General features: G+C 53.4%; 1 protein-coding gene across 10 annotated transcripts in view; it reads left to right on the forward strand.

Annotated features, from left to right (window-relative positions):
• Nucleotides 1–27,601, forward strand: part of TOM1L2 (target of myb1 like 2 membrane trafficking protein) — a 114,666-nt gene that overhangs the window by 82,577 nt on the left and 4,488 nt on the right. For 4 of the 10 annotated variants that reach the window (XM_011229756.3, XM_034647168.1, XM_019803679.2 and 1 more), the window contains 8 exons: nt 10,498–10,631; nt 12,843–12,891; nt 13,455–13,578; nt 15,871–15,988; nt 17,002–17,077; nt 19,475–19,540; nt 25,086–25,145; nt 27,036–27,072. In XM_011229756.3, coding sequence (XP_011228058.1) covers nt 10,498–10,631; nt 12,843–12,891; nt 13,455–13,578; nt 15,871–15,988; nt 17,002–17,077; nt 19,475–19,540; nt 25,086–25,145; nt 27,036–27,072 — 664 coding nt within the window. The other 6 variants (XR_004621770.1, XM_019803677.2, XM_002923126.4 and 3 more) reach the window with 6 other exon arrangements.

Below are 27,601 nucleotides of genomic sequence, written 5' to 3' on the forward strand. Positions count from 1 at the left end.
CCTTTTATTTTTTTTTCTTGATTATAAAATGCCGATTACAGATCACATGCCCATCAAAAGAAAAAGAAAGTATAAAGAAGAAAACACTCATTTTCTTTGATTCCAGCCCCCACAAAGCCATCGTCGACATTCTGATGCATTTCCTTACAGACTTTTTTTCTGTGTTTGTTTTCATTTCAAATGGAATTGAGATCCTATTGTGTGTACAATGTTGTATGTCGCTTCACTCCCTCACCATTATGTCATGAACACATGTGACAGGAGCTCCTCAACCTTCCCCGCATGCAGGAGCCCTTGTAGCCACACTTTGCCCCGAGACAGATGAAGTAAGTAGAAGCCTCTTTCCTCTTCCTGAACACTGAGGATCCCAGGCTGGGGTTGGCCGCATGGTGGTTCGTGAGCATCTGTTGCTAACTGGCCTTCCCGCCCCCTGGCTGCCCTGCAGATCTGGGGGCACAACACAGAAGGGGTCCAGGAGCAGGGCTGGTCTCCTGGGCCGCCCTCAGACTAGCGTCAGGGAGCCTGGCCAGCCAGAGCCAGAGCTAGCAAGCGGATCTCCACCACAGTCTCAGATGTCTCTGGCATTTGTAGAGAGTGGCAGCAGCCCTGCCCTTAGAAGCAGTGACCTTCTGGAGGGGTGGAGAAAGGATGCTCTGAGCTGCGAGTGCCAGAGCTTTTCAGCGGGAGGCAAGATGCTTGAGTAAACAGGTCAGGAGCCAGACCGGCTTGGCGAGCTGATGGGAGTGCCTCATGATGTGCCTGCTGTTGCTCTTGTCTGGCACTCAGAGTCGTCAGCCTTGGCCCCCCCGAGTGCCATCCCCCACCCTGCTGTTGGCACACACTTGCAGCCTCTGAAGGCCTGGCTCAGGGCGGGGGGGGGGGCGCCCGTCAGCAATGCACCTAGCCAGAGTCACCGTGCCTGCTCCCAGGCCGCTTCTCGTCGTGCCCTCTTCCTCCCCTGAAGCCGCCATCAGCTCCAAGCAGGTGAGGGTGGGTGGAGCCCTGCTCTGGAGGAGCTCCCAGCCTGGTGCAGGGAGGCCGACAGGAAACAGGTCATCTTCATGCAGCCATGACATCAGCTTGCCCTTAAAGCTGAGCCGACTACCCTCAGCCAGCCTGAACGAGGAGCCCCAAGTGGCGTCTCCCAGACCTCACTCCTCACATCTGCAGCCGGCCGGGTTGGCCTCCGTTCAGCAAGGGCCAGCTGTCCATGTGTCACACTCCAGGGGACCTAGTGTCTCATTAATGCACCACTGACCTCCATTCCCAGCCTGTAGGGGGAGTTCTTCCAGGCATTAGCTGCTACAGAGGAATCTGAGATCAGTCCAGAGACAATCCAGAAACTGCGAGGGCCTCTTGAGGCAGCTTTGTGCTGTGTCAGCATCAGAATTCCTGCTGACGGGGTTTGCAGTGGACAGAGCTGAGCTCCTGGCAGCAGGGGGTGGGCTGAACAAAGTTGACATGCTTCCAGACAGCCAGAGCAGACCCAGACAGCAAGCATACTCTGTGTGTGTGTGTGTGTGTGTGTGTGTGTGTGTGTGTGTGTGTGTGTGTGTGTTTAAACAAGCCCATCAGCCAAGACAAACAGAACCTAATCTCCTGGCGTCAGCTCACAGTTTTCAAAAATAGGTTGCTTCCCATGACGTTTCCCTTCCCTCTGTTTTGTTCCAACTCCAAGCCTACCAGCCCTCCCTACTATCTTATAAATCAAACAGAGAAAGAATGGTTCTGGGTGCCAGTGGGAGGCTGGCCTTTCAGCACGAGAGATTCAGGAGTCCGGCAGCTCTGTGTGAACAGCCACGGCTCTCCTGGCTCCTGGCCTCGCTCCTCAGTCATCCCTGACATCTCCCCTCCTCCTCTTCCCTGGGCAGTCGGGGGCCAGCTGGGCAGGGGCTCCCAAGGGCTGGGGCCACCCCAAACTGTAAGACTTCCGCATGGGAAAATGACACCAGCTGCTTGGAAAGGGATGGGATCAGAATGTGCCCTGAGGACCCCTCGGTTGAGCTGGAGGGCAGCCAGACTGCTCAGGCTAGAAGCTGTCCAGAGCTCACAGTGCTGGCCGGGGCCGTGGAAATCAACCCATTTGTCACCAACCCAAATGTTCACGCCAACAGAAGCCGCTCCCGACTCGAGTGTAAATTTCTGGGTAGGAGAGGAAATTGGAGGTGTCGGCCCCGGGACGCACCCCTGTGGTGGACAGCAGTCATGGGCGGTAATGTCCCGAATTGCTTCCTGTGCCTCGCAAAGCACTTTCAGGTGTGGCCTTGAAGAGCCACAGGGAAGCGGGACAGGAGAGCCCCTTGCCTGAAGGGAGACGGAGGCCACTCCTTATGCTGTGCCTTTAGCTTAGCCAAAAACTCTGAGGAAGACTGAGGCAGGGTGCCCAGAGGGAACCCTGTGCCAGGTAGAACCCTCCGGTCCCTGAGCTGGGACAGGCCTTCTCGGCAACTAGTCCAGCTCCACTCGTGCTTGGATTCAGTGCCCACCTCATTTTTCCTAGCATTTTCTTGACATGACAGGCTGTTTTTGTGAGGCCACGGAAACACTTCCATTTTCAAATCCACATCTTGGTCAGACTTTGGGAAGTACCACAGGAGGGCAGAAAGAACCACTGGGTTCACATCCAGGCCTGACCACGATAGGCTGGGTGAGACTGGGGCAGAGACTGGAGGGATCACAGTCACCTTGGAAGGATAGAAATCATCCATTTGAGGGGCGTCTGCATGGTTCGGTCGGTTAAGCGTCCAACTCTTTTTTTTTTTTTCTTTAAGATTTTATTTATTTACTTGAGAGACTGAGAGAGAGAGAGCACAGAGGGAGAGGGAGAAGCAGACTCCCCACTGAGCAGGGAGCCTGATGCAGGGCTCGATCCCAGGGCACTGAGATCATGACCTGAGCCAAAGGCAGACACCTAACCGACTGAGCCAGCCAGGCACCCCTAGCATCTAACTCTGTATTTTGGCTCCAGGTCATGAGATTGAGTCCCTCATCAGGCCCCACGCTCAGCTCAGAGTCTGCTTGAAATTCCCTTTCTCCTCCTCTCTCTGCCCCTCCCCCTGCTTGTGCACACACGTGCATGCGTTTTCTCTCTCTCTCTCTCAAATAAAATCTTTAAAAAAAAAAATTGTCCATCTGAGGTGGCTGGCCCAGTGCCAGGCACAGGCAAATCTTACACAAGTCAGAGCTCCTGTGATTACTGTTAGTACATCCTATACGGCAGGCTAAAATCTGTCTCCCTATAACTCCTACGCTCGTCTGTCTTCTTTAACAACGAACAAAACAGTCCTCTTTCACCAGGTAGGTCTTTAAATATTTGAAGACTGCCGTGAGCCCTGCCACGGCCCGGTCTGTGGGTACAGATGTGGCTGTTGACAGCCCACCTTGTACAGGAACTGACAGTTCTCAGCAGGAGGCTGTAACATTGAAAGCTGCCTTCAACCCAGAACCTTCCATTCTTTCTCATGAGGCTGGTAAGCCGTGTCTTCCCTACGCTGTGTGTGGGCACTTGGGTTTAGGCCTGACATTGGAGATTCCATCGCCGTCTGCTGAAGTTCACATCCGTAGCTGCAGCCTGGGAGTCCAGGTTTGGAAATCTTTAAAGATCCTGCGGCTGTCATCCCATACTCTCCGTCTCTCCCAAATCAGCCTCTTGAGCTTTGTCTCAAATAATAATAACTTTTAATTAATCCAGTGATGCCCAAATTGGGCATTCCTGCACGGCCACCCATCAGATAATAAAAGAAGCTCTCCTCCACATTGTTTCTTCAAGTAGCAGATGGTATATCCCCTCTTGCTTCTTGCATCTCGTTTCAACAAAACCCGGGACGTCCAGGACCATTTTCTCTAGAGAGATCTCGTTCATTCTACATGTTTAGCTTCATTATTCCCCCTTCTCTTCAACAAAGAGTTTCTTCTCCTTCCCCCCTCCCTTTGCCACTACAGAAAGCAGATCTTCAGGATCTTATTCTGCGTTCCTTAGAACTTGGAGAAGGTTCAGAGGAAACCCATAAAGATGATTAAAAGATTGTTTTGCAAGGTGGGGATGAGAATGTCTCTTGAAGAAAAGATAAAGGCATTGGGATTAATTAGAAAGAGGATTTTTTTAAAAAAGATTTTATTTGTTTATTTGACAGCCAGTGAGAGAGGGAACACAAGCAGGGGGAGTGGGAGAGGAATAGGCAGGCTCCCAGCAGAGGAGCCTGATGTGGTGCTCGATCCCAGGACTCTGGGATCCCGCCCTGAGCCAAAGGCAGATGCTTAACAACTGAGCCACCCAGGCGCCCCAGAAAGAGGATACGTTAATATGTTCTGATCATGGAGGGCTTTTGTGCAAAGAACACTGACCAGCTGTTCTCCCCCTCTGTTGAGAACCGGACATAGGAGGAGGCCAAAGCCAAAATCTTCAGCATGTAGGAAATGCCTGTCCTGGCTGTTGCATGGTGGGAAGGATGACCGGGGCAAGCTGTGTGCCCTCGTGACTTAGGACCAGAAGAAAGTCACTATGTGTGGCTGTTTTAGAGGGGGACGTAGGCAGAGGAAGGTCTCCCAACTGCGCCTGCCATGGGTCTGGCTGCAAGTGACCCCACGGAGGTCTTGCAGGCAGCCAGCTGGTGTTTGGTGGCAGAAATCTCAACATGCTGCTTCTCCTCTCCCCTTCAATCACTTTGTCTTTTTTCTCACTGTTTAATTTTTTTTTTTACGATGATGATGTAGGGACACCTGGCTGATTCATTCAGTGGGGTGTGTGACTCCTAATCTTGGGGCTGTAAGTTGAAGCCCCATGTTGGCCGTTGAGATTATTTAAAATAAAATCTTAAAATAGAGAAGAGGAAGATGGTAACTTAAAAGCTTGAAGGAAGGAGATGATGAAACTTTACGCAGAGACCCCGAGACATCCTTGATTTGGGAGCTCCAGGCCGGACCCTCTGGGCCATGTAGGCAAAGCTCTTTGAAAGGCCCCTAGGTGTCCCTCTGGGATCAGAGCATGCAAGGCTCTGCCCGTGGGGTCGGGGGCTGTGTCTCCCACCGCCCCAGCTGAAGGCTGTGGGGAACGAGACAGCAGATGTTTCTGGTGCTTATGGTCCATGAGATCACCACATTCTGTGCCCTTGGGTCTCATTCTTCCTCCAAGCTGAAGTCATCATGTTAAGGCTAGCAGAGGTCTCAGGAATCATCTAGCACTTTCCAAACATTTCTGTGAAATAGGGGGACCTTTTTCTCCACAAATAAAATTCCACAGAGAACTATAATGTTTCAAAGAGAGAAAAGCAGAGCTGCCCTGGCTGCCGTGGGGTGGGGTGTCTCAAACCCCAGGCCACCGAGGCACCTGAATGGCCCTCTGCAGAGCTTCCCCACTTCTCCAACCCCTCTTTCCTACCCGGGGAGGAACAGGCCCGGAGGGTGCTGGGGGCCTAGAGAGCTGATCTAGACATGGCTATTTGCTGCCTGCCCTTTGGTTCCTGGCACCCAGGAAGGCCTGGACTCCATGGGGGAGACCGAAGCCAACCTGCCCTTTTCTGTCTGGTGGTTCTGGTGCTGTGGACATTTGGAGCCATGTTTCTGACACACTCCCTGCAGTCTTGTGAATGATCTGGTTTGGTTCTCCTTTGACTCTGGTGGACCATCCTTGGGGCCTGCTCTTTCTTCCCAGGCTTCCACTGATTGGGGTGCGGGTAAAGGCCCATCCTCGTTTACTGGAGATACACACAGGCGGGGGGCGCTGTGGGAGGAGCTCTGACCACATGGGGCAGCAGCGCTGAGCAGAAGTTGTCCAGTCTTGAGGAGGTAGGGGTTGGGGGGAGTCCCCAGTAAACATTCTGGGTGGATAGGGAGATGAATAGCTGGGTAGACACGTGGAAAGCTGGCCTTGTCAAATGTTAATGGCAGGTAGAATCTAGGGGTTTGGGTATATGGGGTCTACTATAACATTTTAAAATCTTTTCTCTACATTTGAAAATTTGGGGATTAAGCATTGGGGTGGAGAAACATTCTGGGGCCTTGAAGGGTGAGTAGGAATTCATTTGTTGGAAAAGGAGAGGAACATGGCAGGCAGAGGACTGACTTCTCAGGGGTCCTTGAGCAGTACGGGCTAGTGCCTGAGGCCGTCTGCTATTCTAGAAAGTCTGAAGGGTATTTGGAGAAGGCCCGTGGCTCTGGGAGGTGATGCCGCCAGCTTCTGCCAGGGTGGTGTCGGACCTCTTTCCGTCTTGGAATTGGCCCGCAGTTTAGATAGGAAGTCACTGACCTCTTCCCTTTCTCTCCCCAGTCCAAGGAGCCAGGGTTTGCTGCTTGGCAACAAACACCAGACAGGGCCACACTTCCCGGTCCTGGGCCTGCCTTGGGCAGGAGGGCTGCCTTTGCCTGAGGGAGTGGGCTGTGGCTGTGGCTCAAGATATTCGGCGCCTCCCAGATTTTTTGTGGACACCTTAAGTGCTGGTCTCCTCTATATGAAACACATACACATCCAGGAAGGGATCACGGCAGAGATGAGGCACTGCGCCTCTTCCCTCCGGCCGCCACCCAGCCGCCTCTGTCCCCAGGCTCTCTTTCCCGCTCTTCTGTCCCCAGACGCTTTAGCTAGTCTCCATTGTGTCTTCCAAAGCGCTAGGCAAGATCTGCTGCCCAAGAATGGCCAAATGGCTTTTTCCTTTTGGTTAGTCGGGGCTGGTCTTTTATTTTATTTATTTGTTTATTTTTTAAAAGATTTTATTTATTTATTTGACAGAGAGACAGCCAGCGAGAGAGGGAACACAAGCAGGGGAAGTGGGAGAGTTAGAAGCCGGCTCCCGGTGGAGGAGCCCAATGGGGGCTCAATCCCAGGACCCTGGGATCACTCCCTGAGCCGAAGCCAGACACTTGACGACTGAGCCACCCAGGCACCCTGGGGGCTGGTCTTTTAAATCCATGCTCCCTTATGTGCCCTAAGCAGGTGCTCCCTGCGCTCTAACAATGTATCATTAATACGACGATTATTTACGTTGTTCGCTTCAGTCCTGGCTGTTGGAATCCTTCCCGTGATCTAATGTGATTGCTTTTTTCAGAAGTTCATTTTTGTGGGCTTTTGTTTTGTTTTTCGGTTTTCATCTTAGTCCTCACTTGTGAGTGTACTTTGTTTCTGTAATTAGGGTTTCCGCTGGGCTTTTGGCTTTCCTGTGTACTGGGACTGTCCCTGTGGTGACTGGATTTGACCTGTGAGTGTCTACCAGCACCCATGGCCGTGATTGTGACTATCCATTGCTGAATTCTGGCCAGGCTCCAAGTCCCAGGCCACTCCCCGAATGCCCCTCTCGTGGCGGGCCTGGGGATATGAGCTGTTCACAATGGTGGAAAGTGGACATTTCGCGGTATCTCACTCTTTACTGGATATGATGTCCTGAGCGATTAATTTTTGGTATTTGCCTCTTGTTATTCTTTTTTTTTTTTTTTTTTTTAAGATTTTATTTATTTATTAGACAGAGATAGAGACAGCCAGCGAGAGAGGGAACACAAGCAGGGGGAGTGGGAGAGGAAGAAGCAGGCTCATAGCCGAAGAGCCTGATGTGGGGCTCGATCCCATAACGCCGAGATCACGCCCTGAGCCGAAGGCAGACGCTTAACCGCTGTGCCACCCAGGCGCCCCTGCCTCTTGTTATTCTAACACGTGTGTCTGTGTTTATAAATGCTTACTGCTGGGTCACTGGGGCCGGGGACGAGTCCCGCAGAGGGAAAATTCGATTCTAAGTGAACGAGAATTTCCTATTCTCTGAGTGGAGAGAGGGCCAGCAAGAAGGCTAAGCTGGTATAGTTCCTGAGCGAGGACAGTGATGGGGAGCAGGTGGTGAGCACGGACTAAGGGATCAGAGCACCGTAGAGTCAGGGTGTCTCCATCCTCCTCCAGCCTCAGCCTGCTTCTGGCTTCCCCTCCTCTGCATCACCTGCTTGTGGGACTGCTATTCCCCTCCGGGGCTGATTTGGCCAGGGCACAGCTGGTGGCTCGTGAAGCACCAGGTCAGGGGTAGGGAGGCAGGAGTTATGAATACCTGGTGATTTGCTGACAGCCCCTTAGTTCCAGGATCACCCTGCCTTCTCCCAAACCTAGAATGGGAGTCTTAGGAGAACCAGGAGTGGGACTGTCTTTATAGAAAAAACTAGAAGGTCCAGATGCTGGGCTTGCTGGCCCTGTGACCAAGAGAGACCAACAGCAGTGTTCTGGCTGTGCAGAGGGCCAGCAACAGGGTAGAACGAAGACAAAGGCAGTGTTTCCATAACCAGACAGACAGGGCCCAGCAATCCAGAGGATCTCCAGTGACGTTTTTTTTCTTCCGGCGAACGCCATACTCTTTTGTACCCAGCTGCCTAAATCTAGAAACCTTCTGTCTTGACAACTGCAGCTGTAGTGGGGTGATTGTGGGCCGACCCATGTGGATTGGGCTTCTTTCCTCAGCTGCCCCTGCTCTTGGGTAAGGAGCCCCCGCAGGCTGAGCAGCCAAGGGGGGGGTGACAGCAGAAGTGGTTTCCAGACCTGGTGGCTGACTGGTCATGATCTGCTTATTCTGTGATGGGCAGGTCTGTCGAGGTCCCTACTTTGGTCTTAACTTGCAGGATCAGGCCCAGGGCACGCATTGTCATCTAGTGGTGAAGGGTGTGTGTGTGTGTAAGGGAACATTATTTAGATACCTTGGACTAGGTGTGGATGGAAGGACTGCAACTTGCCTTTGTTAATTAATTCTCTCCAAAGCATTTAGGGATTAGCTCCTATTTGTCGGTCATGGGTACTGGAGAAACAGGGCCAGGAGATGCCAGCCCTGCCCTCAAGGAGCTTTGTTACAGAGGGGGAGGCAGATAAGGGGCCCAGCGCCTTTCCCCATAAGCTGAGCGCAGTGTTGCCGGGCACTGTTGAGCCCTGGGATTCCCTGCCTTGAGTCCGGCCACCTCTGTCTTCGACTCAGCAGATGATTTCTGGGCCTTTTCCCCGTGTGTGGCTCAGCGTAGGGTTTGAGGTCATCCCTGGGGAAAGCAATGATGGCACCTCCTTCATGGAGTTTATGATCTAGTGGGAAGGGAAACTTAGTTCTAGTTAAGCTGGCCAGAGGATGAGACAGATGTGGAGCTGAACAGAGATCAGTATGTGTGCGGTGTTTAGAGCAGTACATCCATCAGAAACCTTTCCAGAGGAGGTCATTTTGAGGCTGAGCTGTGAGAAGGAAGGAAGGACCTCTGCTCCATCCCCCATCTCCTTCATCCACTGGGTCATTCGATGCCTCTGGTGTCCAGGTGGGTGGGGACAGCATCTCCTCTTGGCTTCACCCCCACTGGGACTCGGAGCTTTTTTCCATAGAATGTTCCTGTAGTCAGTCTGGCATATAGAATGGCAAGAAGCCCTGGCAAGTGGTTGAGGGAGCTCCACAGGCAAGTTTCAATGAGAGCACAAGTCAAGCTGCCATCTGGAGCAGGGAAAGCCGTGGAAGCCGGGCTGGAAAGTGGTAAGGGTCTGTCTTCAGGGGGACAGTCCTTCCAAGCGCAGAGAGCGCCCCAGTAGTGACTTACCAGAGTCCTCGTTGGCCAGCCTGGAAGACCTGTCACAGCTTGCAAAGCTTCTCAGACCTCAGCAAGATGTCACACATGCCACTGCAGTGGACCTAGGACAGTTAAAACACACTCTTGCTGTTGTTGGAAGCGTAAATGACCTGGTCTCTCTTTTTGGAGGGTCTTCTGCGTTTACCAGTCCATATTCTAAGTGACTATATACCCTTTCACCCAGAAATTCCACTTCTAGAAGCTTGTCCTATGGCAATACTGGCATAAATGTAGGACCCTATGTGTGTATGAATGTTCCTTGTTGCGTTGTTTGGGTTGGCCAAGAAGAGGCCTTAGTTAGGGGCGCCTGGGTGGCACAGCAGTTAAGCATCTGCCTTCGGCTCAGGGCGTGATCCCGGCGTTATGGGATCGAGCCCCACATCGGGCTCCTCTGCTATGAGCCTGCTTCTTCCTCTCCCACTCCCCCCGCTTGTGTTCCCTCTCTCGCTGGCTGTCTCCATCTCTATCAAATAAATAAAATCTTAAAAAAAAAAAAAAGAAGAGGCCTTAATTAAGGCAAATGTCCAGCAACGGAAGCACAGTGAGGTGTATCGTGATACACAGAGTGGTGGGGCTGGCCGTACGAAGCGATGGGGAAAGGTAGTCGAGGGTATTTTGTTGAAGAGAAGAAGCAAGCTGCAAAGGTTCGTATTCTTAGATGTCAAGGACGCTCTGTACAAACACGTACTGACGTACATGCAAGAGTACAGAGCTCTGGGCCCTTGTCCGTCTATTGAAAAAGAGCTTCCTTCCTCTGGGCCGGCCAGCAGGAGGCAGTGAGAGAGGGGCCTTCCACTTTGCATCCCACCCACGTCCGGCTTCCTGGACGAGCGTGTGCACTCATTTTGTGACTTGTAAGAACTGGCTCGCGTTTTGCCTGAGGAGGTGCAAGGGGACACACCGTCCCCAGCAGGCTAGCCAGCTGCTTGTGTGTTCCCCCAGGAGCTGAACAGGACCTGCCGGGCCATGCAGCAGCGGATCGTGGAGCTCATTTCCCGTGTGTCCAATGAGGAGGTCACCGAGGAGCTGCTTCACGTCAACGATGACCTCAACAATGTCTTCCTCCGCTATGAGAGGTGGGGCCGGGGTCCTTTCTCATCCCTCCCAGAGACTGTTGCCAAAGGAGGGATTTCTCACCTAAACAATGGGGAGAGGGAGCGGGAGAGGAGGTTTGGAGAATGCTCGTCAGAGATGCTAATTTGTTCCCGGCTGACAGAGAAAATGCTTCTCATTCTCCTGGGAACCGAGCAGCAGGAAGGTGACGGGCAGAATTAGGCTCTGCCCTTTGCAAGCTTCAGGCTGCCCTGCCTTCCCCACTCCCCCCAGGCCCATGAGGGGAGGGCGGGCCCCTGGGGCCCGGGAGTTTGCACCTGCTCCTTTGAAGATCCTTTGAGTTTGAAAAGGATTAAAGGGGGGAAAAAATCTCTACTAGGGAAAAAAGATTTCCTCTTTGCCATCTTTAAAGAAAGAAGAAAAAGAGATTTTTCCCTCCCTTTGCAAATGTCAGTGTGTCTAGAGTATTCCAAAGAAAGCAGGGTGTGCGTGCCGGATGCTGCTGCTGCTGAGGGAAACACACACATATGCGCACGCGCGCTCATTTGAGTTCTTTCTGCAGCCAAACCATTTTTGGATTTGAAATAACCAGCTTCAAAATTCTTTTCCTTTTCCAAAGCCTCCCCCGGGGAAGAAGTTTTCAATAGGAGGTAATGGCAGGCGCGGCTCCCAGAGCATCCCTCAGGCGCGTGTGGCTCGGGCTTCCCCCAGCAAAGGCACCAGAAAGCACCTTGATCAGGCCAGGCTTCTCCCAAGTCTGAGGCCTGAGGCCCTTAGAGACTTGGGGTCCTGGTCCCTGCGCTGACTCACAGCGTGATGATCTCGCATCAGTTAGGGACAGTGTGACAGATGCTTGCATCTGGGGGCTTAGAAGGAGATTTTGCCATGGGCATCCCGACCCCTGGCCTTGTCTCAGCTTCAACTGTGGAGCAGGGATGTGGTCCTGGGTCTGTCTGACAGACAAAGAAACCTCTGCAGTAAGAATGTGGGGCCACGCAGGGGCCCCGTGTGTCCTTTGGAGATGAGAAGCAGATCTGGGGTGCCCCGACTCCCCAGCTCAAGACCCCTTGGTTTTGCCTTGTGGTTCCAGTTTCTTTACTTTAAATGGACTTGGCCTTTCACCTGTTAAACCCATTTCAGCTCCTCCTAGGATAGGAAGACGGTCTAATGATAGGAAGACGGTCTAATGTGAGCATCTTCCCCTGAGTCAGCCACACCCTGCCTGACCACAAATTCAGGGGCAAAAGCCTCCGGCTAGCAGCCCCGAGACACCATTCTGGCTTGAAAGCTGTTGATAAGACTAATTGTCCCTCCAAGATGGTGTGGGAAAGGTACTCCAGGATTAGAAACTTGTCAGATGTGTTCACATTCCCCTTCTCCTTATGGGCCGTGTTCATAAAAACGCACAGATTTCTCTTGAAACCACAGTGGACACACATCGCCTAACTGGATTGTCCCTCCTGGGGATCACTACTCACCAGGTGCTGAGCCCAGCAGATCTCAGTAAAGGCTGGTTTCTCCAGCTTCCAGCTGGAGAAGGTCTGTTAGCTACCGCTTTGCCCACAGCATTTTGGAACTTTTAAATGCCCGGGGTGCCTCAAAGTTGCTCTTGTATTCCCCACCTGGTGTGAGAGTGACTTGGGTATGGGAGAGGAGAGGCTCTCTGTGGTCGTTCTTAGCCAGGTCCCATCCGCAGCTACTGGGGAGTCTTTGGGCCAGGCCAGGGCCCTGTGCCCGTCTTCCTCCTCTAGATGTCTGCCCTGTGTGTGCCCCAGCCCCTCTCCTCCAGCACATTGAGCTGGGGACATTTTAGTGACAGGCTAATCACGCCTTAGCAGAGCTCTCTGAAATAGGGAGGGGTCTGCACTTCCTGCCTGGCTTTGCAGATCGATATCTGAGCCATCCCCAGGTAAAGCGGTTGGCCCAGCTTCCCCTTCTAGGAGCCAGAGGAGCCCTCTGGGCCCAGAGCGTGAGGGGACAGCTGGGAATGCTTATAATGGCCTCCTTATGATGGGATGTGCCAACAACACCTTTCTCCCCCACCTAGGCTTACCCTCCAGGGGAAGGCATGGTGAAGTTGGGGTGGGGAGTGGGAAATTCACTCCCCCAGTCCCCCAAATGGCCCTGATTGGTTTCCTTCCTGGAGCCTCGGGCCCTGGGAGCTCTTCACAGGACCAGTGAGCATCACTGTGCCACATCATTCCTCCTCACTCTGTTTTCCCTTTCCCTGTTAGGTTCGAACGATACAGGTCAGGCCGATCGGTGCAAAATGCCAGTAATGGAGTAAGTATTCCTTCCGAATTCTTTCATCTCCGGATGCTGGGAGACCTACCTATGTTTGGTCTCACCTTTGGTTTTTCTAACTGGGGCCTAACTACATGGGTAATGGAGGGCACCTGGCTGGCTCGGTCAGTAGAGCGAGCATGTGACTCTTGATCTTAGGGTCGTGAGTTCAAGCCCCACACTGGCGGTAGAGTTTACTTAAGAAAAAAAAAATACTTGGGTAATGAAGGAGCAAGCCCTGGCTGCTGGGATACTGCAGAAGAGCTAGCAGACACATTCCTGGTGGGAGGGTGGCAAGCAAGCCCCAAGTTACAGCTCCCCTGACAGCGGACAGCGACTATCCTGGAGACTGCTTCAGTCCCGCCCCCTGGGGCCAGGGGAGGAGCCAATGGGCGGGGCCACCGTGGACCCCGGAAGTCCCGGTGAGGAAAACTGCCTCGTTCCTGGATTGGTGCAGCATTGATGCTTTTCCTTGGGCGCCCCCGTGCACCAGGCCTGCTGGCTCTTACCTGGGAGCCCAGCGCGGGGGCTCTGGGGCTCACTGCTGTCTTATGTACTGGCAGGTACTGAACGAAGTCACTGAAGATAACTTAATAGACCTGGGCCCAGGGTCTCCAGCCGTGGTGAGCCCAATGGTGGGGAACACGGCACCCCCATCTTCTCTCTCCTCTCAGCTTGCAGGCTTAGGTAAGTGTCTCACAGGGGTGTGTCAAGGGCCTTCTTGTCAGGCCAGTTCCTGGTTGTGAGTCTGGGCTTGAGGGCCCCTTTCTCTCTCTTGGTTGGAAGGCCCAAAGAGAGCCTTTAGAGGGATCCATGGGAAAGTGTATTCCTGAGACCTGGCCAGTTGTACCACCTTTAGCTGATGACTTCTGTTCCTAAACTTAAAAGTTTAAAACTGTGTTGGAAAGCAGGGGTTGGGGGAGGTCCAAGGAACTGGAAGTTGTTTGCTTTTAAAGAAAAGTAGCTGCTGTGTTTTATCTGGAATATTCTCTGTGGTCGAAGTGATTGTCTTCTCAATACAAACTAGGCCAAGGATGGCAAATAGGTTTCAGCTCACTGGCTGCCTGGGACACAGGTCTAAGAAGGATGCTGCTTGGAAGATGAGTCTGTGGTTGATTGGTAATGTCTGCCGCGGGCTTGGCACCAGGAGGTGATGGCGCAGATGTATTTGTTCTCCTTGAACTGACATCAGCCTAAAGTGCTGCGCTGTCTGAAGCCTAAAACAAAAGAAACTCACTGCTTTTCCACTTTTCCATTAGCAAGTGCGTATCTGATTCCAGATGCTATAAATATACTAGATGATAGTGTGTTTATGCTGTATGATTTATAACAAAGTTATAGTATTGAAGTAATAACGCATGACCCTGACAAAATTCTTCCTATCTTGCTTTTCTGTTTTCCTTTTTTTTCTTCTCAATATTTATCTTTATACCTTCATTCCCTTTCAGTTGAATCGGGCTTTTATTTAGTGGCCTGTTAGTTGCTGTAATTTGGGTTCTCAGCATCTCAGGAATCTGTAGCCACTGTCTCTCTTTTGGAACAGATTCCTGTGCCCTCAATCCACCCAGCATATGGGCCACCAGATTTAACATCCAAAAGTCAAATTGAATTCTGCTGCCTTCCTTCTTAAATAAAGATCTAGTGTTGGGGCACCTCGGTGGCGCGTTTGGGTAAGCGTCTGGCTCTTGATTTCGGCTCAGGTCATGGTCTCAGGGTCATGAGATAAAGCGCTGGGCATGGAGCCTGCTTAAGATTCTTTTCTCTCCTTCTCCCTCTGCCCCTCCCCCACTGTCTACACAGACATGTGTGCTCTCTCTCTCTCAATAAATCTGAAAAAACAAAAGGTTTGGGGTGTCTGGGTGACTCAGTGAGTTAAGCTTCTGCCTTCAGGTCAGGTCATGATCTCTGGGTCCTGGGATCGAGCCCCGCACTGGGCTTCCTGCTCAGTGGGGAGCCTGCTTCTCCCTCTCCCTCTACCCCTCTCCTTATATTCTCTCTCTCAGATAAATTTAAAAAAAAATTTTTTTAAAGATTTTATTTATTTGACAGAGACAGCCAGCGAGAGAGGGAACACAAGCAGGGGGAGTAGGAGAGGAAGAAGCAGGCCTAGCGGAGGAGCCTGATGTGGGGCTCGATCCCAGAACGCTGGGATCACGCCCTGAGCCAAAGGCAGACGCTTAACTACTGTGCCACCCAGGCGCCCCTTAAAAATGTTTTAAAGGAAAAAAAATGTCTAATGTTTTTCTCATGGGCTCCTTTACCTGGCCTTTGAGGCTTTTCACACCCCAGCCGCCTCCCACCTGCCTTTCTGGCCTTTTGGTTCATCACTGTCTCCTTGAGCGTTGTTCGTTTCACACACCCTGGACTTCCCAGGCTCTGTGCCTTGGTACCTGCCTTTCCCCCTTCTCCTCGCAGCAGAGTCCCCCTGTCCTTCAAGCCCCACTCCTGGGTCAGTTTTGAGTCTCTCCTGATTATCTCAAGCTAGGTACTGGTGGTGTCTGTCTGTCTCTCACCTACTCAGTATGCCCCTGAAGGCCAAGGACCGTGTCAGATTCAGTTTGGTCCACTTATGATCTGGCTGTGGATGTGGTAGGTGCCTGCGAAATACTGGTCAGGAAAATACATGACCCAGGCCCTTAGATGTGTGACTGAGTCAGTGGAGCGCTGTGGGAAATCTGTAGGGGCACTGGCCCCAGGCCCCTCCTCACTGCCAGCAGTCTCCCTCTCGTTCATAATGACTCTTCCCTACCTTGAGCAGCTTGGGGGTTGGTGGCTGTTCTGTCCAGCATCTGGGCCCCAGTGTGGCTTCTCCTGCATGTGGTGGGCTGGGGGTGCCGAGGAGAGGCCTGTGTCCTCACTGCCCAACTTCCCCCCATAGAACCCTAACCTGCCCATTGGCTTCCGAACTTTGGGACCCTTCGTGAAGTCCACGGGCCACATTTTATTCTCATCCTCCCCTCATTTGTTTTGTTGCCACAGACTTGGGGACAGAGAGCGTCAGTGGTACCCTCAGTTCACTCCAGCAGTGTAATCCCCGTGATGGCTTTGACATGTTTGCCCAGACGAGAGGGAACTCCTTGGCCGAACAACGCAAGACGTATGTGGGGACCATTTCAGTGGCTCTCGGAAGACATTGGGGGAGGATTGATCCAGGCCTGGTCACAGGCCAACACAAAGAAGCCTTTTATTTACCAAGTCTGGAGCTGCCAAGAACACTGAAATATGTCTGTGAGGACTTGGCAGTAGACACAGATTTTGAATGAACACCAACCCCCCCAACCCCCACCTCCCCGCCTTGGGGTTGATTGTGGTTGGATTTCTCCTGTCAGTCAACAAGAGAGCGCTCGTCATTCTGTCTGCTCCCTGTGCCGCTGCTGAAGATGAGCTGGGAGCTAGGGGGGCGGCCAGGAAGGCCACGAAGTAGCTCTTACCAGCATGGATTTCCTGCGCAAGGGTGTGGGCAGAGGCTTCCCTGACGGCAGCTCCTGCCAGGAGAAGCCATATGAAATTGGGGACATTGATCCCGAAATAGACCACCCCCTGCATCTCAGGGAGGCACAGGAACATTGCTTTGAGCTTCTTGTTCAACCTTAAGGCAGGTGAAGAACTCTTCCCTGCCTTTCCCTGGGGCCTGGCGTCTTGAGGTATTCAGCTTTCCGAGTTCCCATGCTCAGGCATCAACAGGTTGACCAGAAACCCAATCCAAGGCCCCATTCGGTCTTCACCAGCTGTCACCACCTTCCTTGTCAAATAACAGTGTGGCTGGTGCTTTTAAAATCAGAATTAATATCGCCTGTGGTTTCAGGGTGCTTCTGACATCCCGTCATTGGGCTTTGGAGATGCCCTAGTACTGTTACTTGAGAGGGACGTTGAGGGGGACGGTGTCCCAGACCCCAGAGGAAAAGGAAGGGCTGAGCCAGTGCTGGAACCCTGGCCTCCTGGCTTTAGCTGCAGTCAGACAGTGCATGAGCCGTTCGATGCCAGGGCTGTGGGAAATGTTTTTCCAAGTATGCGTGAGGGAGGTGCCAGGGCTAGAAAGTGATTATAGGTCACCACCCTGTCCCCTGGGACCACTATGGGGAACTGACTGTTTGTGCTGCTTGTCTCCAGGGTAACCTACGAAGACCCTCAGGCTGTCGGAGGACTGGCGTCTGCACTAGACAGTCGGAAACAGAGCTCTGAAGTGGTAGGTCTTTCAGTCTGTTTTTCTGTCTGGAGTCGTCTGGAGGGGAAGTCAGGCCGGGTAGCAAAGCAGAGTCAGGGTTGCATGGAGGGCGGGGCCCGCCGGGGGAGACCGACATGAGAGCGCTCGATGGCCTCTTTGAGTCCTCACCCTGTGGGTGATGCCCAGTGGGTGATGCCCAGTCAGCCTGCCCGTGAACCCGAGAGCAGACAGGCCCCGAAAAGTGGCGGCATGCTCTGGGCACCAAGTGAGCAGAGAGCAAGCAGGGACCCCTCCTGGGAAGTCTGGCCCCAGAGCCCCTTCTCTTCCGACCTTGGTGGCCCCGAGCCCTCAGGGCACAGGTCTCCTACAGCCAGATAGGGTCTCTCCTCAGATGGTACACTGCCCTGGGGGTGCAGTGCTCTGACAAAACGCTGATCCATACAAGGAACGGAAAAGCTCATCTGAGCCACATCTGGGCTGACCGTCCGCAGTCGGCCTTGCGACGCAGTACCAACCCACTAGTGGGCAGCGGCTGGCCAGGATTTCTCTGGGGATCTGGGGCTGGAGGGGTGGGAGGAGCAGTGGGTGCAGGCCAGGAGGGTGTTCTGGGCTGCTCCCCTTCTGGAAGGGGCAGAGCTAAAGGCGGAGATGCTTTGAAGTGGTGGGTGGTGCTTGTTAGAGCCCCAGATCGCAGCTGTGGATTCTGAGGTTTCAGGTCACTGCTGGGGAAAGGATTTGTGTCTTAATGCTTCTCATGGGATCGTCCCCCTTTTCACCTAAGGAATGCGTGTAGCAGTGTGTGAATGAGTGTTCGCAGGGACAGGCAGGGGGAGGGCTGCGGGGATAATGGCCCCGGAACAGCGGGCCCTCCTTTCAGGGTCCCCCAGCTGGGTTAGAAAGGAGCAGTGCTCATCTACCCTCTGGACAGGGAGGTTTGCTTCCAGAACAAAAGTTCTGGCCTCCTGCTGCCCGCGTCCAAACGGGCCCAGGCTAGCAGCAATTTCCGTGAGAAGGCTCGCCTTGGGGAAGGGACTTGCTCTGTCGTGACTCTGCCAACTTGGTAGGAGGCCTGTGCGGCCCTCTGCACTGGCCACTAGGGGGCACAGAAGAGCCAGCCCGAGGGCCCTGGGTCTCAGCACCCTGCCTTTCCACCCCTGGGACTGGGACTCCTAAAATCTGTGCAGTGGTCATGACTCTGTTTTTCCCATTACTTGGAATGTCTCCTACCAAACTCAAAGAGGGCATCAGGAGGCCAGGCGGAGGGCCCACCAGCACATCCCTTCCTCCTGGCCCACCCTGACCTGGCCTACAGCTCCGTCCCTCAGCCAGGCCCACCTGGTCTGCTTCCCACTGTGCCTCCCAGGCTGGCCCCCAGCCATGCCAGGGTGTGTCCTACTGCACCTCTGCTCTTATCAGTGTCCAGGCTGGGATCCAAGCACAGGAGAGGTGGCCAGCTTCCCGCCCTTCACCCTTTGGGGTGTGTGGCTTGGCCCATCTCCCTGTTTTCAAAGATCTTGATGACTCCAGCATGTTTTCCACCTGATGGCAGACAGATTGCTCTCATGTGTACTGCTCGATAGGGGGAAGCAGGGTTTGTGGGGTGGGTGTGTGTGTGTGTGTGTGTGTGTGTGTCGGAGAGTGTATGTGTATGTCCGTGTGCGTCTCTGTCTCTGTCTGCGTCTTGGTAAACGCGTGCACACACACACNGTGTGTGTGTGTGTGTCGGAGAGTGTATGTGTATGTCCGTGTGCGTCTCTGTCTCTGTCTGCGTCTTGGTAAACGCGTGCACACACACACTGACCTACATGCATCCTCGGGCCAGGATTTCAGCTTCTGTTGTTCCATATCCTAAACTGTGCTGACCTGGAAATGAAAAGCGGGCCAAAGGAGAAATGGAGAACACAGGAAAGGGGAGGAAATTGCATAGCCACACTTCCACGGTGCAACCAAACCCAAAGTCGTAACTTTTTGTACCCAGATTCAGCATTAAGGGTTAAGAGTTTGGAGAAGAATACACAGGTAACTGAGAAGGAGGAAAAAGGCAGAAACGTTAGAAAACAAATAGAAATGATTTCACGAAAGCTGGTCCTTTTGCCAACCCCGAGAGCACTGATGAGGAGAAGCAGCCATGGTCAATGTTCTGTGACCTATCGGAGATTTTCCAAGTGTACAGGAGTAGTTGGCATGAGTACATGGTACCCTGTTGGGATTCTCGGCTACTAAACTTCTCTTCTCTTTTTCAGGCAGGTAAGGGGGAACGTGCTGGAGGGGGGTGGGGGGCAACGGGTCACATCTCCTTACATGACAATAGATCAACTCTGAACAGTGGCTTTTCCGTTTCCATGATACACTGTTGCTTTCTTTATTCTGGGTCTTCCTGTGACTTTTCTTTCTGGGATTTTTCTGTCCTCGGCCCAGAAGAGAGGTAAAGGTGGGGACTCTGACCTGGAGCCCATAGACAGCTGGCTCATAACCCAAGGAATGGTGAGAAGTCACCAGCTGAGCCGAGCTCCCTGTCTGCCCCAGCGCTTACTCGTGTCACCTGCTGAGCCCTTGTGAGTCAGACAGTACAAGGCCATTCTCTCCTTCTGACTAGGTCCCAAATTTTCCCCTTCTGCATCTGTGCAGTCTCCACAGACTTCCAGCCCCAGAAACACCTTCTCTGGTTTTCTGCTGAGGTCCGTGCCCCGGGGCCTTAAGGGTCTGGGACATTTGTGGGAGTGAGGGGAGGGCTCCTTCCCTCCTTTTACTGTCTTTGGAGCTCTTGGCAGTATTCAGTTTTCCAGGATCGAGCACCAGTTCCTGTGGCTTTTGCTTCAGAGGGGACATTTCTAAGAGAACAGACTCAAGAGCATCTGATGGGTTGGAGAAGCCCCCCTCCAGCCTATGAATTTGGCAGTCCTAGGCTGATGGGTTTTTATAATGGAGTTATTTGTGTCCGCTACGTCCCCTGGAAGAGTTATTTGTGTCCGCTACATCCCCCAGAAGAAATTGAGACATCTTCAAGAAGCACACAAACACAATAGGAACAGAGTTCAAAGAAGACAAAGCCAGGGGAGGTTTGGGGTTTTTAAAATTTTTATTTTTATTTAAATTCAATAGCCAACATCCAGTACATCATTAGTTTTGAAGCCAGGGGAGTTTTAATGTCATAAACACAGTTCTCAGGAAGTAGAGCTGTTCTGCCACAGAGACCTGAGTGAGCCTCTCCTGCTGCATCTGATCAGGTGGCCCTGAGTCTGGTACAGAGAGAGAGGGTGACCTCGTTCCGGGCTACTTGCCTTGGAGTGATGATTTCATTCCTAACGAAGCCACAGCCCTCACCGAGCACCTCTGACATAGAGACCAAAGGTCTGTGCGTGCATGTGTGGTAGGGTTATAGCAGGAGAGGATGCGCAGAAGGAGATATGATAAAAAATAGTGAAGTGTCAGCCTCTGGGGTGGAGCAGGGCAGACACTAGGCGCACACACCGGGGAGAACACATAACTGTGCCCTGGGAACTGTGCCAGGCTGTGGCCAGCATGTCCAAGACCGTAGGCAGCACAGCGGGGGTCACCCGCCTGAGCAAGGTGTGGCCATCAGAACCGAGGGGTGGGGGTGTCTGCCTGCCACCCCGGCTTGGAACTAGGGACCTTTGCACAGCCACACTCGGGTCACCGCAGCAGGCTCGCCGTGCTGCTGTGCCTGCACTAGACCCCGCAGCCGTTCTTAGAGACGTAGGCTGCCTGGGCCCCTCATTTACTTCTTCAGGGACAAGCTGGGGCTCAGGCCCACGTGTGTGGGTGGCCTTAGAGCCGGGCTCCTGGAGACCATGTGCACGCCAATTCCAAATTGGGAGGATCCAGCCGTGTGTCCTTGTGCTGAATAATCCTGCAAAAAAGGATACTGCCCGTACAAACTACCCTGAGTGTGGTCTTGGCAGGGGGCAGCGGCACCTGCCTGTGTCCACACAGAGCTCCCCTCCTCCGCCCTGTCCCCCCGCTAGAGCTCCAGTCTCCAACTTCCCAGAAACAAGCACAACTAACAGATAACCCAGTATCTTACCTGCCTGACTGCAGTTTTTGTTTTTGTTTTTTTCCTTTTAAACAACGTGTGTTAATTGCTTTGCCTTATTTCCCATAGTGTAGAAACCCTGAGTCTTTCCAAAACCCCCAAGTACAAATTCTTTACTTGGAAACTTTTTGTACTATCAAGTGAGACTGAAGGGCTTCTAGATTGTTCCTCATGTTTGGGTGGCAGTGGGACGCGTTGTAGGGAGGATTTCACAGTTCTCTAGAAAGAACACATCTGAGCTTTTCAGAAATTGTTCCTTTTGGCATCGTAAGTCAGACTCGTGGGCTTCCTTGTGGAGTTGGGGCTAGGTCTCCTGAGACTCTGGGTGTCTAGATTACCAACACCACAGTTAACAATCCCAGATTCGTTACGCATCGAAGAGAACCCTGGGAGGCATCGTGAGCCAGCCTGCCCTAAGACTGCTGGTGCACTGCGCCCCCTCTCCCCCCAGCCGCTCTGTATGCAGGGTGCACCCGGGAAGACACCCTGAGAAGAACAAATGTAAGCCCCAAGAGCGGCAGTAAGGAGTGCGCTGCTGCCAAAGCCCAGGTTTGGGCCTGGGAGCGGTGGGGTGCCCTACTCAGGCTGGAGGACCCCCAGATGCAGCAAGCCTGAAGCCACAAAGATCGCTGGCTGTGGCGGGGCCAGCGGCGCCACATCTCCCCCACCTGGAGCCCAGCGAGGGACAGCAGACAGCTCCCCCAACATCCACGTCACAATCTGCCACTTCTGGCACTTAACGCGGCAGTTTCTCTTCGGACTCTGAAGATGGGCCGGGCATGTCTCCCCACCTTCTCAGCTGAGCCAGCCCCGTGGGCGCTGGTTTGTATAAGAGGGTGGTCCCATGCTAGCTTCCTTTATTTTTGTCTTCACATCTTTTTCTTTCTGTCCCCCCTCCCCCAACACCCTCCTCTTCAGACCCTTGGACCAGCCTTCAGCTTTGGGTCATTGCCCAAGAAGATGCTAAAACCATGGTGTGGTCAAGGCCACAGTCTCTTAGGGATCAGCTGGGACAGTCCTCATTTGATGGATGAGAACACTGAGGCCTCCCGGGGGCCTGATGATGTGCCCAAAGCCACGGGGCAGTGACAGAGTCCATTGCCCTCTTCCTTGGCCAAGGCCTCTCCCTTCCCTTCCGTTGGTGTGGACAGGGGAGCTTTTCCCCCTCCCTCCCTGTTTCTGCAGTTCCTGTTTGGAGAGCAGCGTGTTTATTTAGTCTGTGTCTGGTAGCACCCGCATTATTAGAAGGAACTTTACCCTGGTGGAATACTCCAGGCATTGATTTATCAGGGCGGGAGGTTTATATAGCTGAGGGATTGTGTCCAACCACAAGCAAGTCAACCCTTGCCCTGTGTTATATAAGCTTTACTGTTAGCTCTCCCCTAGCTGCACGGAGATTCCCACCCTGAAGCCAAGTGCCTTTCCTACTGGAAGGAGTTGATGCCAGTCGTATACGATATTCCTGTTTCAGAATTAGGAAACAGAAACTCTGCCTGGGAGTTAAGGGGTTCGGAGTCCTGAATGGTGAAAACAAAATCTGACCTAGCCATCACCCTATTTCACAGATAAGGAAACTGAGGCCAAGAACTGGCCAAATCCCGTCTCCATTTCTGCTCTGACTCTTCACCCGAAGCCCTGAGGCTTCTTAGGGTAGCAGAGGCTCCAGGGCTCGGAGGGAAGAAGCAAGTCCAGAGAAAAGTGATTAGCTCGAAAAGTGATCTGGCGAACCCAGCCCAAACGACCCACTGCCCGGGGCCCTGGCTCCCGGGGCTTCGGCTGGAGAATGTGCTTCCGTAAGCGCGCTATTTATTTGGCGACATCTAAGAGAAGGAAGAAAAGTGTTCCTGTCATCCAGCTTTTGGGAAATTTTTTTTTTTTTTGAGGGGGTGAGTTTCTCAAATGTCAATGTTTATTTTCTGAGTGTGCTGGCTTTCGAGATTAATCCTCAAAGAAGAAAACTGGAGCGTGACACCCAGCCTCGAGGGGCTGACTTTGGAACAGGAACAAAAATATTATAAGCCGAATCTGAAGGTTTAAGGCCCGTGACCCCTTCATGGCTTTTTTTGAAGCTCCTGCCACACGTTGGAAAGCTCTGCCCCTCGAACCTCCGTTTCTCCTTGAAAGACTAAAGCTGGGTAGGTACAAAAAAGCCCAGCGCACACTCCCAACAACTCTAGTTGGGCCTATTTTCTGTTTGGAGATGCCGCTAACTTTTCTCATTTCTGAGAACTTGGCGTGGCACGCATCATCCCAGAGGCCAGACATTCTTATAGAAGCATCAAGATAACGGAAATTGGCATCTCCTGTCCCAGGAACATGTCAAGACAGAAGTCCTGCCAGCGAGCATGAAATTAGCAGGTCGTGCCTTGCGTGCCCTACTACTTTCTTTTTGATGGGGGCAGAGGGTGCTGCCTTGGGTGCCGTTAGCACATCCGCGCCCGCCTGGCATTTTTCTCATTGCAACGTTAAGTTCCCAGGAAGTCAAAGAAAATGACAACGTAGATAGAATCTTCCTAATCTTATCACAGTTGAACTTGCACCTTTACGAAGGTGCCTGTGGGCTGCCCACGCTGGGTCTGTAGTTAGGCCCGATATACTAGAGCTCCTCCAGGTGCCTGGAGCAAGGGGGCTGCCAGCCTCGCCAGCTGTGTGTACGCTCAGCGCTCCTGCGGGACCGCAGACCCCCGCACAGTGCACTTGGGCAGGCTTAGGCGTCCTCGCTCTTCCTCACACCCCAAACCCCGTCAGCAGCAGGTTTCCGCCTCCAGGAGCAGCTTGTCTCTATCAGGGCAGGGCTGGCGATGGGAAATCTTTGTTCTTTTCCTTTGATAAGGTCATGTTGTTTTTTAGATTTGGCAAACACTAAAGCACTCCTCTCATTGCTTGTTTTAACTGTATTCTTACCCTAGATTGTGACGCTGGGGGAAACCAGCTATAGACACAGTGCTAGCGAATTTTCTGGAAATAGTGGACTTGTGAGCCACTACTGCATTCTTGCCAAATGCGGATTTCAGAATCCTTCCCCCCTCCGCCCCCGCAGGCCTTGGCATGGGTGGGCCAGGCATGGAAACGGCTTAGGCACCCATGAGGCATGGCTTCCTTGGCTCGGGACCCACTTCCCCCCCTGATGACTGCTCCCAAGTTCTCCGTCCTCTCCCCAAACTCCTTTTCTTTGGCTCCCAAAGCCCAGCCAGCCATTGAGAGCTGGGAAGACGGGGTAAGACTAAAGGAGCTACCGCCTTCCGGGGCCGCTTCGTGATTCTCCCCTGAAGAGACACAAAGCCAACTAAAGCCCTGCCGTCCCTTTGGTCATCAAAGCCCTAGCTTATGCCCGTTTCTGTTGGTGGCAAGATGGGCCTGCCTGCTGTCCGCCAGGCCTTCCCCAGGCCCCAGCGCTCCCCTCTTCCCACTCAGAGTTGCACTGGGACACAGTCCGAAACACTTTCAGTGCCCGCCTGACCACCTGCACCCTCGTTCCGGGCCAACAGCCACCTGGCCTCTCCAGTGGCATTGGAGGGGGGGCCCTGCTGTCTCCTCTGGTTGCCCCCAGGGGCGAGGCCCGACCGCAGGTAGGCAGGACTCTTCAGGGGTCCTAACCTGATGAGCTCAAGTTCAAAACCAGCTTGCAGGACCAGCACATTCCTGAGATTGAGAAGGGGCTTTGCAGCCCTGGGCTGAGAGTAGTCAAAAAGTTATCCATTTCAAGAATGCGTACCGATGCCTACCCCCCCCCCACTCCGGTACCTGCCGGTCAGCCCTGCTTCTTAGAACTGGCCACCTCATCGCTTCCCTCACCTGCCATTTCATATGTGGCTGCCTTGTGTTGCCCGCGCCTGCTGTGCCAATGCGTTTTTTTGCTCTGTGTACGTTTTGGTTTCATTTGGGGGTTGCTTTTGACGATTTCCTTTGTTCGGTGTTCTGTCTCCCCTCGCCTGGCTGTGGGGCTGCCTGACCCGCCGCTTGCTGCCTCCATAGATCCCCGTTGCGCAGCCTTCTGTCATGGACGACATTGAAGTGTGGCTCAGGACGGACCTGGTGAGACTTGACTTTTCTCTTTCGCGTGCGGGCTGTGGCGAGGCAGAGCGCTTCTGACGACAGGCCCGGGCGCACGGGCTGCTGCCCCACAGGGTGGTGGAGGAGGCTGGCACTCAGCTCACCTGTCCTGCCTATCCAGGGCTGTGGCCGCGTTGGGGCACCTGCTCCGAGCACAGCCCGTGAACCCTGGCCACCCCCGGGGCCACGGCAGGCAGGGCTGTGGCCGGCTCCGGAACACACACTTGTCCCCAGTTACTTTTCTGTAGCAGCTGTGTGTGCTTGGGGCTTTCTTTGTTTGGTTTTTGTTTTTATTTTTAAGTTATTTATTTATTTTTTTTGTTTTGGGGTTTTTGCTTTGGGTTTTTTGGATCTTGGTGGGGTATTTTTAATTTTTTTTTTTCTTTTTCACTGTGAAATTATGCGGAGACAAATTGGGTGTTTTGTTTTTGCTTTTGTTTTCCAATTTACTGTCATTCCCACTTCCCCAGCATCTTCTGGTATCTTGGATTTAAAAGAACCCTTGCCCTAGAGACTATTGTCTTTATCTGCAGAGCTAGGAGAGGAAGATGAGGACATCACGCATCTGCAAGTGGCAGCAGGCCCCGAGAAAGGGCTGCGGTGGCTGGTCCCTTCCTCCGCACTTCCACGGGCAGTGGCTGCGTGGGAGGCGGAGTGGGGGTTGTTAGCCAGGGGGCTGATGATGAAATGCATTCTGGGAGGGGAAACGGCTCGCCCAAGGGCATGGGCTGGACAGATTCTCCCTGAGTCCTGGAGACACCTCATCTCTTGCTCCTAGCTGCTACCTCTTCAGGGGACCCTGTCCCCAGAACAGAGTATCTTTAACCACAGGGTCGGCCTGGCTGGCAGGGGGCTGCTGACTTGCCCCCCCTCTTACACTGAGGTACAGCCCCATATGGGGCCACCTCCCCACAAGGCAAGGCTTTCTGAAGACACTCATTGCCCAGCAAGGCAGACACCCAGGTGCCATGCCAGGAGAGGAAGAAAATGCCCCCTGACCTCTTTCCCAAGGAAATGCCTGGAAAAGAAATAGCTCTTCTTACAGAAAGAAGCAAAGCAGGAAGGACCAAGGCCCTCACCTCACAAGGGGGGCCCCAGGGTTCAGAAAGGGAGGGACCCATCCAGCAAGGCTGAGCAGCAGGTCGCAGCAGAGCCAGGAAGGAAGCCAGGTCTCCTGGCTGAGCCTAAGTCCTTGTTCGCTTCCCCGTCCGGCTCCCTTCTCTGTCACTGTGCAGTGAGTTCCCAGGGACCACTGCGTTCTCCAAACAAAATCACGTCTTACCCAGTGCATTGTTAAGAGCTCTCAGAGCTTCCCTGGCTTCTCAGGAACCGGCAGCAGGTGACGGAATCTGGGCCCCAGGAGGCTGCGGGACATGGCTTCTGGTGGGACGGCGCTCAACGGCCAGATGCTGCCTGGTGTCAGCCCTGTGCCTGGGGCTTCGTGGCTCTGTCCCTTCCAGGCCTCATTGTGTTCCCAGCTGTTGGTGCGGACAGTGTGTTCCCAGAACCACCCGAGGGGGCCCTGGGCAGGCTTTGGGCTGAGCCTCCCTGTGGCCCCTGCTCTGGGAGAGTGTCCTTGGGTGGGCCGCGTCCTGCTGTGGTCCTGCCTGGAGCTCAACCCAGAGAACCAGCCTGCGCCTTTTTTTGGATTTTTCTTTTTGGCCCTACTAGAGGATCAAAGCCTAGAACTACTCCTTTTCGGGGTTTGGTTTTGTGTTGTTTTTGCTCTTTGAAAAACCAAGTTTCCGTGTCTCCGATAAGACAAGCAGTACTTGACTCTTGGGGAACTCCGGGAAGGGGAAATTGGAGGTTTTGCTCAGGCCATGCCGCCAGGGCAGGGCCCTAACACTGTGCTCTCTGCTCCTCCCGCAGAAGGGCGATGACCTGGAGGAGGGCGTCACGAGTGAAGGTACGACCGGCCAGCACCTTTACAGCTCCCCACCCTCTGTTGCCGCCTCCTGCCCCGGGGCTCTTGGGGTGCACAGGCTGGCACCCCACCGCCTCAGGGCCTCTAGTGCTGGAGCAGTTTCTGGTGCCCGTCCTTGCTTGGCCTGGCCTCCTCTGCCAGGGGCTTCTCTGCTCTGCCCCAGCCAGGCCCTGTGCTGCGGCGGAGGGAAGAGGTGGAAAGAACGTAGGACTTTAAGAAGGTCACAGTGCTAGTGATGAGTAGGTCCAAATTGCCATCCAAGGTCAGCATGGCCCCCAGACCTGCAGTCCTAACCAGTTTGTCCCTGCCCCGGAATTCTCAATCTCACAGAGAGGCAAGATACATGCCATGTAGTCTACAGGGCACAGAGGGCACTTCTCAGGCCTGGCGTCCTGTGATCTCACTTTTAGGGGCCAGTGGGTGATGGGTCAGGTCCCATCATGGTCCCCCTACCTCCCATCTCACCTTCTCTCCTGTGCTCCTCCTGTCCCACCCCCACCCCATTCTCCTC

Source organism: Ailuropoda melanoleuca, chromosome 17 (assembly GCF_002007445.2).
Source record: "Ailuropoda melanoleuca isolate Jingjing chromosome 17, ASM200744v2, whole genome shotgun sequence".
In the NCBI taxonomy this organism is placed as follows: Eukaryota; Metazoa; Chordata; class Mammalia; order Carnivora; family Ursidae; genus Ailuropoda; species Ailuropoda melanoleuca.